Consider the following 15,178-nt stretch of genomic DNA (forward strand, 5'->3'; position numbering starts at 1 on the left):
CAGGCCTCCCTGTCCATCACCAACTCCTGGAGCTTACTCAAGCTCATGTCCTTAGAGTCAGTGATGCCATCCAACCAGTTCATCCTCTGTCATCCCCTTCTCCTCCTGCTTTCAATCTTTCCCAGCATCAGGGTCTTTTCAAATGAGTCAGTTCTTCACAATAGGTGGCCAAAGAACTGGAGTTTCATCTTCAGTGTCAGTCCTACCAATGAATATTGAGGACTGATTTCCTTTAGGATGGACTGGTTGGATCTCCTTACAGTCCAAGGAACTCTCAAGAGTCTTCTCCAACAACACAGTTCAAAAGCATCAATCCTTCAGCACTCAGCTTTCTTTATAGTCCAACTCTCACATCCATACATGACTACTGGAAAAACTGTAGCTTTGACTAGACAGACCTTTGTCAGCCACATCAGTAGAGTAACCAATGGAGATCTGGTAAGTAATGATTTGTGGAGTTCCCTCTGGGAAAAGCCATTCTATTATCAGTCCAGTTCAGTTCAGTCACTCAGTCGTGTCCGACTCTTTGAGACCCCATGAACCGCAGCACACCAGGTCTCCCTGTCCATCACCAACTCCCGGAGTCTACCCAAATCCATGTACATTGAGTCGGTAATGCCATTCAACCATCTCATCCTCTGTCATCCCCTTCTCCTCCTGCCCTCAATCTTTTCTAGCATCAGGGTCTTTTCAAAGGGTCTATCTATTATGCTGCTGTCTTAGTGGCCATCAGCTACTGGGTTGGTCAAAAAGTTCATTTAGGATCTTAAAGAAAACCGGAATGTACTTTCTGGCCAACTCAATAGTTCTGCTGAGGGCTGCGATGATCTCTGTTATTGTTGTTCAGTTGCTAAGTCATGTCTGACTGTTTGCAACCCCACGGACTGCAGCACTCCAGGCTTCCCATGCATACCACGATCTCTAGACTTGTTTTTTTCCCCAATTTAAGAAAGTGCTTTGTTTGTTTTCTGTGGGAGTGGGTGGTGATCTTTCTTTCTTTCAAAGTATAAAAAGAAGTACATTCTAGATTTCAAAACAGTCCATCAAATGACACACCTCAGGGATTAGAGAGCTCACCAACAGGGGAGGTAAGAAGATAATAGTAAGATGATAATAATGGTGGATAATATTTCGGGGGTGATTATCATGTGCTCCAGAGTGCCGGTTCTATTTAGATTCTATTGGATTCCACATTGAATACTCTCAAACAGGCACACACACACAAATCCTAGGAAGCAGGTATTAGAAGCAGTTATTTTGATCCCCATTTGTCATCTGAGAAGGCTAGGACACCCCGTACTGAAACACATTTCTTTAGCTGCAATCCTCTCCTTGCAGCAGGGGCTTAAATGAGATTTGGCCATTGGGGTAGGGGCTATTAAATGAGCTCTGTCTTCCTTCAATAAAACATACTTAATGACAAAAAGAAAGACAAGAAATTGAAGTTGGTTTTGTATATTACAGAAATATGCATTTTTAAAATCCAGAAACTCTTTGATTTATTTCTCTTTTATCACATGAAGACTTCCCCCTTACCTGGAGCATATTGGCTAAGGACTTTGTAAGAGATTGATCATTATTTTTCTCCTACAAGGGAAATAAACATTTATCCTAATTTATTGAGTCTCCCATATAATAGCTAGTAAGTTAGCTTCCAAATTCAGCAACCATAGCAACTAGAAATTAATACTATCAATCAGCAGAGAAAATGTGAAGACTATTAAGTATTGACTTTGGGGAAAAGTATCTACTGTAATTTTATCTATCTCCATCTTGTCAAAGATCTATCTGTGGCATTGATTTCTCTAAAAATTATCCTGGAAAAGCAATCATAACAGTGCATTGTAGCTCATTTTTCTGGACAAAAGAATTTATATTATAGCTGGATTGGACTTGAAGTCCCTTTGGTCCTACTTCTATTTTATTTTATTAGAGAAAGAAGACTCTCTGAAGTAAAATAAATCTGAATTAATAACTGAAGTTTCACCAGATCATATTTACATGTGGCAGAGTCAAAATGAGAATCTAAATATTCTCTTAGTGATGAGCTCCTTCAAAGAACTTTTTCCCCTTAAACAGAAAAAAGGAGACCATGATGGTTGTCCATGCTTTTGTCTTTTTTTAGGTGGGACTTGCTTTTAGAAGAGAAAATATGGGTTTTAGAGCCAAACAAAACTGACTTCAGACTTTAAATCTCACCTCTGCAACATTCTAACTGAGAGTATACATTGAATATGCTTTCTTTCAGTCCAAATTTCTCATCTGTAAAATCCAGTTAGTGCTATCAACTAAGCAGGGTAATTGTGGGGATGAAATGAGATCATTTGTTTAGAGTGCCAAAGTAGTTCATCTCTATTATCTGACACATAAGACATGGAGCCGGTGCCTGACAAACAGAAAAGATGTATAAAATGTTTAGAGCATTCTTATTACAGCCCCTTGATCTAAGAGCCCTGCAGTTGTATGGATAGAACTAGGGTTGCATTGCAGAATAGCTTTGCAGAGTAGCTTTGTGTATGTGTGTGTGTGTGTGTGTGTGTGTGTGTGTCTGTGTGCATGAACATACATACTTAAGTACATGCTCCCTTCCAGGTTTATCAGTGCCTGTGTATGCTCAAGACTTTCAAAAAGCTATGGTACAAAACTATATAGGTTCATAGAAAACTTGTTTAATTAAAACCCATTGCCAATTCACTGGGTTCAACAACTTAATGGCTAAGAGAGATGGAAATGCATTTGCCAAACTATATCCAAAGGAGACACAACCATAACAATGGTATGTAGGATACGGAGTATCCAATGGCCTCCCCACCATGTTCCAAATTAATGCTGCAACATCCTTGAGGTATTCTGGTGAGATAGCAAGAGTGGGTTAATAATTATTGTCAAAATAATAGAGTTGTTCAAACTAAATTAAAACAACTGGATCAACTGCATAAGATATGCAACCAAGTTATAGATGTATTTATTAAATACATTATTAAAAAAGCCTTCTTTTAAAAAACTGTGTTATAATCCCCTTAGCATGTTGTGTTAGTTTCTGCTGTACAATGAAGCAAGTCAGTCATATGTATACATATATCCCTTCCCACTTGGACCTCTCTCCCACCCCCCTACAAAAGCTTTTTGACAAGATTGAAAATATAAACAAATCAGTAATTTCCAGCTTGCGGGAAAACTTATTCTACAAAATCCAAATTGTCTGTGTTCACACACACACACACAAGTGTGTTTATAGATATTTTTGTTTTTTTTACATAATGCTTACCAATGAGCCCAGAAGGGAGAAATGATTTTGAGAAAGCACATGATTAATAAGTGACACGGTCAGGACTAGGACTGTACTTCATCACATGTCCAAGAAAGGGAGTTGGTCCTGGGTGGGCCACAGATTCAGGGGAATATAGTTTGTTGATCTGATCTGCTTTGCTCCATAGGCTGCCCTCAGCATCCACGGCATGTGTGGGGGGCCGATGCTGGGCTTGTTCTCTCTGGGAATTCTGTTCCCTTTTGTGAACTGGAAGGTAAGTCTTCCACACCCTTCTGCACACTTCCAGCTGAGACTGGGCCCAGCCACTCTTCCCTCAGTCCTCCTTGGAAAGGCCATTTGTCTTTGCCAGAAAAAAATGAGGTCTTCTTTCCATAGTAGATCTAAATAGAGCCCTAGCCCTCCAATCTCTTAATCTGTGAGTCTGTATTAAGAGCACAAAACAAAGTAAAAGCCAGTCATGAAATATCATATTTTATGGCATCAATGCTAACTCTTTAGGGTTTAAGTTGTCTTCTCTAAATTAAGACCCCACAAAATGAAATATAAAACAGATACTAAGATCAGAAATAGTTTAGTTAAAACCCAACTTTGAAAACTTTAAAAGTGTAAATTTTCTTTTCTATATTTAGTTACTCCAAATTATAAGTAACTTAATTAAGCTAATTAACTAATTGAAGAAGGAGAGAGGAGGCCAGCCTACATATTTTAATATCTGGGTATTCTTGGTTTTGACAAAGGTACAAATAATAGATACCATACAAGCTAATGTGTGTGCATGAGTGCTAAGTCACTTCAGTCGTGTCCAGCTCTTTGTGACATTATGGACTATAGCCCGCCAGGCTCCTATGTTCATGGGATTCTCCAGGAAAGAATACCAGAGTGGGTTTCCATGCCCTCCTCCAGGGAATCTTCCCAACCCAGGGATCAAACCCACATCTCTTATGTCTCCTGCATTGGCAGGCAGTTTATTCTTTACCACGTAGCCTCACTGGGGAAGCCCCAGTACAAGCTAATGGTATGTCCTTAAGTAAATATTGGTTGGATGACTGTGTAGTAAAAATAACTCAAAAGGCACACTTGTTGGAAATATAATACAATGCTCAGTTGTTGCAAATACTTTTCTGATCATTCATTTATAGCATCTGGTGGCACTAGTGACAAAGAATCCACCTGCCAGCACAGGAGACGCAAGAGATGTGGGTTCGATCCCTGGGTCTGGAAGATCACTGAAGGAGGAAATGGCAACCCACCCCAGTATTCTTGCCAGGAAGAGACTATGGACAGAGGAGCCCGTTAGGCTACAGTCCACAGTGCTGCAGAGTCAGACGTGACAGCAAACGTGTGGTGTAGTCCAAGGGCTCCAGTAGTCAAGTCACATTCATTGCTTTAGTTTCCCTAAACAATAACAAACAGAACATTCTGGTGCTGTAACTGAAGAGACGTTTTTATGAATAAATAGAGAAACCAACAAGTTGTTTTCTATCACAGAGAAAGATCAGCTATCTGGCAGAGACCAGCAAGATTCAGTTTTACTTTTCGGTGGTCCTGATCCCTGCTGGGTTATTCTATTTCCTTGGAAGGAGAAGTGAGTGACTCACTGACTTTTAACTTTTTATCGAGAAGTATGACCCTTAACTGACATGACTAACATTAGACTCAAACCAAAAACTCCAAACTTGGAGTCCAAGGACATGACCAGCATCACCTGGGAAGAGATATGGGAATAAAAATTTCTATATCACAACCTACAATGGATGTCAGGGGAAAATGACCCCAGTGTCTCCATTATCTGAGGTTTTCCTGAATTTCTGAAACTCTTCTTCTGGGAACTGAGGTTCAACAAGTATTTTTTAGTGATAGGAAGGAGAAGCCAAAAGGAGAAAAAAAAAAATCCTGCTAAAATTTACATAAAATGACCACAATAAAATCCTCCAATGTCTTCATTTAAGGAACAATGTATTCCTAAATAAAGCTCACTGTGGGAGTTTGAAGGCAGGCAGTGTGCTGTTTTGAGCACAAGTGGCCAGGATTGGGAGTAGAAAGCCAGAATGTCTGAGACATAAGGCTTTTCATCTCATTATTCTTTTTTTTTTTTTTTTTCAATGGCTTTGATCTTTCAATGGTCAGATCTCTCATTAACTTTTGCTTTTCTTTTCAAGGGTGCCCTAGCAGGCCTTCTGACCGGAATCCTCTTGTCATTTTGGGTGGCCATCGGGGCCTTCATTTACCCTGCACCAGCCTCTAAGACATGGCCTTTGCCTTTGTCGACTGACCAGTGTGGCCTATCAAACGTGACGGAATCGGTGCCTCCGGTGCTGTCCAGCAGGTATTCTCACCTTAAAGATGGCGTCAGGTCCCAGAGAGACGGTCACCAAGTTAGAGAAAGGTGCATACTTCATGCTAAGTCTGAGGAGACCATCTTGCTCTCCTAAGAGAGAGCTGTTCTGGACGGTACCCAGCAATAAAGAGTGCCCCAGAGTTCCAGCTTTACGTAAATATGCATTCCTCTGCATCCCGGTGCCCAAGAGTATGCATTCCTCTGCATCCTGGTGCCCAAGGATGAACTTGGCAAGAGTGTTAATTGGAAGTCTCAGTTCTCAGGTCCACTACGCTATTGCTTCCTTCCTCCTGTGCTTATTCTATATTTTTTCTTGGAATGCTGAATCCTGGCTCTAACAAACTTTTTTTTTTTTTTTTTTTTTTGCTTGAATAACAGCTAAGTATTTTTTAAAACGGAGAAGGCAATGGCAACCCACTCCACTACTCTTGCCTGGAAACTCCCATGGACGGAGGAGCCTGGTAGGCTGCAGTCCATGGGGTCGCTAAGAGTCAGACATGACTGAGCTACTTCACTTTCACTTTTCACTTTCATGCATTGGAGAAGAAAATGGCAACCCACCCCAGCGTTCTTGCCTGGAGAATCCCAAGGATGGAGGAGCCTGGTAGGCTACCGTCTATGGGGTTGCACAGAGTCAGACATGACTGAAGAGACTTAGCAGCAGCAGCAGCATTTTTTAAAAACAAGCTGAGGCATCATCTCACATATCAGCCTGGGTTTAACACTCTTTCTGAATATTTTCCAAATCCTTTGTTGTTCTTCTACGAAGGCGTGCTGGTCTATTTTATGATCGTTAACTCTTATATGTAGACTTTGTGGCTTACTTATCTTTAATCTCCAGTGTCTGTCACAATTTCTGACATTAAATCTGGGCTTAGTAAATGTCTGAAATGGAAAGCATGGTCCTTATTTCCATTGTGGTGTAGTAGTAGGACTTGTAATGCAGGAATGGATTGAGTTGAGTGAAATATAAAACACAACCACTCCACAGTCAGTTATTTAAAAAAAAATGATCAAATGGCAAAAAGATAAGCTTTGGGGTTTTGAGAGATTGTTGTTTAGTTGCTCAGTCATGTCCAACTGTTTGTGACCCCATAGACTGTAGCCTGCCAGATTCCTCTGTCCTCGGGATTTCCTAGGCAAGAATACTGGAGTGGGTTGCCATTTTCTCCTCCAGGGGATCTTCCCAATCAGGGATCATACCTGGTTGATCATTGGCTCATCACCACTGAGCCGCCAGGGAAGACCATTTTAAGAAATGCCGAGCCCTCAGCCATCCTCTTAGTCACTGTGAATCATGACTTCACACTCAGAACTGAGGATATGCTGCTGTTCTTCACAGACCCGCCATCGCTGAGACCTGGTATGCCCTCTCCTACCTGCACTACAGCACTGTGGGCTGCCTGGGATGCATAGCTGCTGGGGTAATCATCAGCTTCCTAACAGGTCAGTTACATACTTTCCTCTTCTTGGGGCCAAGGAAGACATGGGCTAGTCTTATGCATTGCCAAATGAGGTACCCATCTTACAGGCATGATTTGGGGTTCACCACAAAAAGACTGACCTAGTTCTCAAATGGACAATCCTTAAAGGAACTCTTGGAAGCGTGCAACACCTAATCCATTTTTCCTTTTATTATTAGGTCTCCAAAAGGGCAAAGATATTCCACCACTGCTAATTAGACCAGTCTGCAATTTATTTTGCTTTTGGTCTAAGAAATACAAAACACTGTGCTGGTGTGGAGTTCAGCATGACAGTGGAACAGAGCAGGTAAGCTGATGTTTGAGCTTCTGAACAATGTGAATTGGCTCAAAAGGATTCCGTTTCTGCCCATTTAAACCATGTACAAGGCCGGGAGTTGGGAGGATAGCTGGTGGATATGACAATCTGAAAGAATCTGTGTTTCCACTTCAGTCACCTCAGCTAAATTCCCTGGTAGCTCGGCTGGTAAAGAATCCACTTACAATGCAGAGGAGGAGACCCTGGATAGATTCCTTGGTCAGGAAGATCCTGGGGAAATCCTTGGAGAAGGGATAGGCTACCCACTCCAGTATTCTTAGGCTTCCCTGGTGGCTCAGCTGAATCTGCCTGCAAGATGAGAGACGTGGATTTGATTCCTGGGTTGGGAAGATCCCCTGGAGCAGGGAACAGCTAGCCACTCCAGTATTCTGGCCTGGAGAATTCCATGGACTGTATAGTCCATGGGGTTGCAAAGAGTAGGACATGACTGAGCAACTTTCACACTTTTGGAACTTCAGCTTTTATCTGAGAACAAAGGGGAGACCATGCAGTGTGACCTGGACATGAACATGTCTGGTATGTCACGGAGTGTAAATATAAAGTAAGATTTATTGGTGGAACTTCTCAGATAGAGATACAGCAGGATACATACTATCTCCCAGCTCTCCTCTTATCCTTCCAAGAATCATGTTTAGGCCACACAGGGTGAGGGAAATTGTCCCATTGCTATTAAGGTCTAGAGATACTGTCCAAGTATGATTAAGGTCACATCAGCCCATGACCATAACAGCCTGAAGTCAGACCAGATTGGACTTACTGACTTGATATAGGAAGCAGGGCCGGGACACCCCAGGGGAGCCAGGGAGTGCCACCCTCAACAAAAGGGTAAGGTTGCTGTTTCTGCTGGAGGATTCTAAGAGCGGTCTAAGTAAGGGAAGAGGGACTGGAGACAAAGCAATCTGTGGCAGCTTTGGTGGAACAGCAGTAATCACTCAGAGTTACTATGGCATCTGATAACGCCAGGACCTTGACAGAAGCAATGATTCCTGTTGGGTTTGCAGCTGCTTTTATCTGTGTCTGTCCTCTCAGTCAGATTACAGGCAGGAATTTTTTTCCCTTAAAGTGAAGGCTTATTATCTTTCTTTCAAACCCAGATATTTCACTCTTTCAGTACTCTAGGAGAGGGACTCTTTTCCCTTATCACAGCTCTTAAGCTGTCATCTGCTTCCCCCCTACCCAAAGCCCATAATAACATGTATGTGAAGTAAAGCTGAGTTTCATAGTTTTTGCTAAGGAGAGCACCTTCTTGACAGGGGCTTGGAATGGGAAGGCAGCCTATTTGCTGACAAGGCAGCTGGCTAAGCAGTGTATTGTTTGGATAAATGGAGCTTGAGGAAGTTCTAGAAAAAAAAAGAATAATGTTATTTACTGCTTTACAGACTTATCATCCTGGGCACAAATTTCCTGAGATAAATGGGAAATCTTGGTGATGCAGGCAGCTTCTGTTCTCAAGGCTGAGTCTAGAGTGGGAGGGAACACTTAGTTGTCACTACTGGGCTCCTTTGCCAAGAAATAACACTGAGCAGCCTTCTGCAGAGTCCTCATACAGGGCCCCTGTTGTGACCAGAAGACCTGCTGTTCATGGAAAGGAAGAGGGTGACCACCTTCTGAGACTCAAATTTGTCTCTCCTAAGCAAGTAATACTACTGCCTCACAGGACTATTGTACTAGAGACATAAATGTCTTCACTCCATGCATTGATATATTGTGCGATGCAATTACTGGCTCAGTTGTGTTCGACTCTTTGTGACCCCATGGACTGTAGCCCATCAGGATCCTCTGTCCATGGGATTTTCTAGGCAAGAATACTGGAGTGGGTAGCCATTCCCTTCTCCAAGGGCTCTTCCCAACCTAGGGATCGAACCTGGGTCTCCTGCATTGCAGGCAGATTCTTTACTGTCTGAGCCACCAGCTCACTAAACTGCTCTGTTATTATTATTATTATTATTATCATCATCATCATTAGAAATGGCACCTACATGGATTGAGGCATCAAAGCTATCAATTAGGAAGTGCCCTGGGTCAGAGTTATTTGTGCTGCTTTCATATTTATCTATCTTTTTTTCTTTTTCAAAAGGGAAGGTGTGAGCAAGATTACCTCAGTTTAATTTTGGGATACATTAAGACTTTCCCACTAATATGTGTCTCTCTATTTTCCTCAGGAAAACCTTGAGAATGGCAGTACCTGGAAACAAGGAGCTGAATCTGTCTTACAAAACGGCCTCAAGCAAGAAAGCCTGGTTCCAGGCTATGATCCCAAGGACAAAAGCTACGACAACATGGCTTTAGAGAAGATTACCCATTTCTAAGGCAACACACACACATGATACACAGATACACACAGTCCACATACTTCTTTCCTAATGTTTAGTGGGCTTCCCTGGTGGCTCAGACAGTAAAGAATCTGCCTGCAATGCGGGAGACTTGAGTTCAATCCCTGGGTTGGGAAGATTCCCTGGAGGAGGGCATGGAAACCCACTCCAGCATTCTTGCCTAGAGAATCCTCATGGACAGAGGAGCCTGGTGGGCTATAGTCCATGGGGTCAGACATGACTGAGCAACTAAGCACATTGGTTAGTAGACTTCGTAGTTGCCACTACTAGAAGACAGGGTTGTCTGAAGGAGATCAGCCCTGGGATTTCTTTGGAAGGAATGATGCTAAAGCTGAAACTGCAGTACTTTGGCCACCTCATGCGAAGAGTTGACTCATTGGAAAAGACTCTGATGCTGGGAGGGATTGGGGGCAGGAGGAGAAGGGGACAATAGAGTATGAAATGGCTGGATGGCATCACTGACTCGATGGGCGTGAGTCTGAGTGAACTCTGGGAGTTGGTGATGGACAGGGAGGCCTGGCGTGGTGTGATTCATGGGGTCGCAAAGAGTCCGACACAACTCAGCGACTGAACTGAACTGAACTGATGACCACAAATAAAATGAATGTTCCCCAGAATATTCTGAAGATTATTCTTTGGAAGATCCCACTTTCAGGTGAGAAAAAATAAACAAGCCTTAAGAGCCCAAGCAACTTTCTTTTTTAATAAATTTGGGCTTGACTTCATCAGAGTGCAAGAATCAGTCTCTTTGCTTTGTGTTATATAAAGTTCCAGGGACTATGTGTGTTTGTTTGTTGGCTGGGTATTTTTTTTTTTTTTTTTTGTAGTTTTTTGTTTTGTTTTGTTTTGTTTTTTTAGCCATCAAATATCTTGGAGTTTGAGCTTCCCTGGTAGCTTAACTGGTAAAGAAACTGCCTGCAATGCAGGAGACCCCAGTTCGATTCCTGGGTCAGGAAGATGCCCTGGAGAAGGGATAGGCTACCCACTCCAGTACTCTTGGGCTTCCCTGGTGGCTCAGCTGGTAAAGAATGTGCCTGCAGTGTGGGAGACCTGGGTTCAATCCCTGGGTTGGGAAGATCTCCTGGAGAAGGAAACAGCTACCCACTCCAGTCTTCTTGCCTGAGAATCCCCATGGACAGAGGAGCCTGAGGGTGCTGCATTCCATGGGGTCTCAAAGAGTTGGACAGGACTGAGCGACTAAGCACACACAGCACATACATGTTGGAGTTTGCAGGAGGAGAGATGCATATTAAATGCTTCCCTGACACTGCTCATAAAACAAGGGAATGACGTCCACCCCACCCCCATACCTTACACAGATGCAGACATGTTGCATCCCTTCATCCTTCAGGTGCAGTGGGAACACAATTGCTCTTAATCCCTCCCCCAACCCACCCACACACCTTTAAGTCCTCTTCCAGTCATTCCTGCTATTACAGCTGTCCTGATCAAGCCTTCAAATTAATTTTGCTCAACACAAGAGGACACACTGGTATGTCTGGTAAATGGGAACAATTATAACTAAATACTCTGCTCCCTTTATGTTCTTAGTGTAGTATTTCTTCTTCTCTTCTATCACCTTACAGTGAAAAATTCACACTGTGCTAAATAAGAAGTCTGGAGTCTTTTTCTGTGCATGCATGAGTGCTCAGTTGCTCAGTCATGTCTGACTCTTTGTGACCCTATGGACTGTAGTCTTTCAGGCTTCTCTTTCCATGGAAGTTTTCAGGCAAGAATACTGGAGTGGGTTGCCATTTCCTACTGCAGGGGATCTTTCTGACCCAGGGATCGAACCTATGTCTCTGTTGTCTCCTGCATTCCAGCATCTCCTGCACTGGCAGGAGGATTCTTTACTACTGAGCCGGGTAAAGAGCAAAGGCCCCCAATAGGAAGCGAATTAGGACAGTATTGTGCAAAAGAAACTTACAGATAGCTTACCAACCCACAGGGGATTTCAGTAGCCCTAGAGTCTTCTTTGGTACCAAGTGCCTCGTCCACAGGATTCCTACTTTGTTCCTTCAGCTCATATCTGCAAGCTCACTGTGATCCATCAGGTTAAGGAGATGGAAGTAAAGACCCTAGTTGTTGAATTCTAGAAAATAATCGTTAAAGTTCTGGAGTGAGAGGAGACTATAGATCAAAAAGTGAATTAACAAATGGAGAGTCAGTCAAAGCTTTTTGGAAGAAGCAAAGAAATCAAATCCTCAAAGGGTTAAAAAGAGCCAGTGCCATAGATGCTAGATCAGAGGAAAGATAGTAGAAAACAAACTGATGTCTGTTAAGTACATTAGGTCAGGGGCCAGGTATTTATTTTGGTGGCCAGTTAAGATGAAGAGGCCTAGAAGAAGTATGTCAGCAAAGTAAGGAGAAATGGTCCAAATAAGTAGGGATAAGGAGTCCCAAGGCTGTGTTTTGTCAATGTTACCCAAGAGGAGAAAACTTTAAAAGAAGCAGGAGATGTGGGGGAGGTTATGTAAATAGTGTTTATTAACAGGGAGATAAACTAGAAAGAAGGGAAAACAATCAATAGAGGAATTTAAAATATAGCTGGAGTTTATAAGTCATAGTCCATTGCTTGCCTTCTCTTCTCCAATTTCAAACAGGAGGGGAAATAATGGGAGAGGAAGAAAAAATTGGGCTATGGTATACAATAGAGATTTAAAAAATTACATTTTGAAAAGAGGAGGAAAGAAGGGAAAGGGAGTACATTGGAGAAAATAATATGAAAATGAGAAGGAAAAGAATTACTAAAAACATTTTTGAGGTACAGCATGTTAATGAAGGTGTTGATCTAAGGATTTGTAAACTGAGAATTGCAACTATTTTCCAAATGATTTAGTGGTTAAGACACTCTTATCAATTAGAACTTGAAAAATACATTAGGTGAATGTTGAAATCTGGGCCAAACCTCATTGGCTCAGTTAATGGGATAGAGAAGGAAAAAAAATCTGAGGATAAGAATTAGATTAACAGTAGCTCTATCTATAAAGAGATATCACTGTTGGCTCAGTGGTAAAGAATCCACCTGCCAATGCAGGAGCCATAGGAGATGTGAGTTCTATTCCTGGGTGGGGAAGATCCTCTGGAGGAGGAAATGGCAACCCACTCCAGTATTCTTGCCTGGAAAATGCCATGGACAAAGGAGTTTGGCAGGCTACAGTCCATGGGGTCCCAAAAAGTTAGACACAACTGAGCATGCACACTATAAATATATAGATGTATGTATATATATACATACATATATATAGTAGCTATATATATATGAAATTCAGAACTTCACTTGGAATTCTGCAAAACTAAAAGGTACCCTATATTTTTCCATTTTACTCACAAATTCTCTCACAAAGTTTACTCACAAATTCTCCTACAGAAATTTCACTAGCTTACTACTTTCCCAGAAAGTTTTTGGATCCTTTTTCTTTTTCAGTCACTAATTCTTTGACCTGGAGTGTTACCAAAATATAAAATGACTTACTTGCACATTGAAAATAATATTTATTATAAAAATATCTCTGTCTTCTCTCATGTGATTGAACCTATGGCATTCTGAAGTCACATTTCAAGAAATTTTAGAGGTCAATATAGGGATCACACCTAATTCTCCCCAAAAGAACAGGTGAAAAATCCAAGAGCAGATGGGGATCCACAGGAAAGCCACCTTCCACAGTGCACAGAAACCACATGTGCTGTGCAGTGAAGCAGACGGGCCCTACAAGGGCAAGGTCAACAGATTCGCCTAGTTAGTCATAGCACACCTCTGCTGCCTCACTACTCCCTAAGGAATGCCAGCTCAGAGTCATGTCAAGGCTGCTGGGGAGGTATAAAATCTGCCCAGGGCTAAGTTCAAAGCCATAAAAATGGGTTAAACTTGTGGTTGGGTTTGCCACAGAATGAACAGGGATATTTTCAATAACAGGGCAATGAATGATGAGCTCTTAGGATGGCCTAAAATGTTCTAAATTTGATTCCAGTCTCTTAATCTGTTAAACATACCCACAGATACTGGCAAAACTGGAATAGAATGTCCTCAATGCCTCTTTCACTCATATGGAATGAATTCGTTTTGATGACTGACATTTTCTTTGTCACCATTTGGAGCAAGGAGTACAGCTGCTTGATTGAGGTGAGGGATTGGAGTCAAAGGGCTTCAGGTATAAATGTAAGTTCCAGCAAAAATTATCTTGGTAATCTTGGGCAAGACTTTCTAAACTTTATTTACAAATTAAAAGGAGCAAAACTGTCCCTACTTAATAGAATTGCTGCAAGGATTTACAGAGGTAAATCATCTAAAGTAGTTAGCACAGTGACTGACCTGTGTGTAACATTCAATGCCTGTTAGTCTGCAGTGCGTGAAGAAAATGGTATCCATTCCACTATTCCTTTTAAATTAAACTGGTTTACTGTTTCCCTTTAGGATTTTCAAGACACACAATGCTGAGTTCAATTAAAATATGATCTTCCAGAAAGTAACTTTCCTAAAGGTCCTAAATTCTTAAAAACAGAAAAAAAAAAAATACTGTTCTAAAGACAGACAAGTTTTGTTATTGAAAAGTATAACATTCATATCTATAATTTAAGTAACACATTTATAAGGATAAACTTTGACAAGTAAACAGCATTTCAACCCGTTTGCCATTTAATGCACAGTTAATAGCAAATGTAGTTCTCTAATCAAAGTAACAGTTAAAACTGGACATGAAACATCAGAGTGGTTCCAAATAGGAAAAGGAATACGTCAAGGCTGTATATTGTCACCCTGCTTATTTAACTTATATGCAGAGTACCTTATGAGAAACGCTGGGCTGGAGGAAGCACAAGCTGGAATCAAGATTGCCGGGAGAAATATCAATAACCTCAGATATGCAGATGACATCACTGTATGGCAGAAAGTGAAGAGCTGAAGAGCCTCTTGATGAAAGTGAAAGAGGAGAGTGAAAAGTTGGCTTAAAGCTCAACATTCAGAAAACTAAGATCATGGCATCCAGTCCCATCACTTCATGGCAAATAGATGGGGAAACAGTGGCTGACTATTTTTCTGGGCTCCAAAATCACTGGAGATTGTGATTGCAGCCATGAAATTAAAAGACGCTTACTCCTTGGAAGGAAAGCTATAACCCACCTAGACAGCATATTAAAAAGCAGAGACATCACTTTGCCAACAAAGGTCCGTCTAGTCAAGGCTATGGTTTTTCCTGTGGTCATGTATGGATGTGAGAGTTGGACTATAAAGAAAGCTGAGCACTGAAGAATTGATGCTTTTGAACTGTGGTGCTGGAGAAGACTCTTGCGAATCCCTTGGACTGCAAGGAGATCCAACCAGTCCATCCTAAAGGAAATCAGTCCTGGGTGTTCATTGGAAGGACTGATGTTGAAGCTGAAACTCCAATACTTTGGCCACCTGATGCAAAGAACTGACTCATTTGAAAAGACCCTGAT

The 15,178-nt window shown here is 41.8% G+C and overlaps 1 protein-coding gene across 1 annotated transcript in view; it reads left to right on the forward strand.

Moving 5' to 3' along the window:
- SLC5A12 (solute carrier family 5 member 12) overlaps positions 1-9,844 on the forward strand; it is a 49,142-nt gene extending 39,298 nt beyond the window's left edge. The window contains exons 11-15 of the mRNA XM_006072817.4: positions 3,438-3,524; positions 5,431-5,597; positions 6,952-7,055; positions 7,252-7,379; positions 9,572-9,844. Of these exons, the coding sequence (XP_006072879.2) occupies positions 3,438-3,524; positions 5,431-5,597; positions 6,952-7,055; positions 7,252-7,379; positions 9,572-9,718 (633 nt within the window). The 3' untranslated portion in view covers positions 9,719-9,844. The remainder of the gene's footprint in view (positions 1-3,437; positions 3,525-5,430; positions 5,598-6,951; positions 7,056-7,251; positions 7,380-9,571) is intronic.
- Positions 9,845-15,178: the final 5,334 nt, after the last annotated feature.

The sequence above is a fragment of the Bubalus bubalis genome, chromosome 16 (assembly GCF_019923935.1).
Source record: "Bubalus bubalis isolate 160015118507 breed Murrah chromosome 16, NDDB_SH_1, whole genome shotgun sequence".
NCBI classification, from domain to species: Eukaryota; Metazoa; Chordata; class Mammalia; order Artiodactyla; family Bovidae; genus Bubalus; species Bubalus bubalis.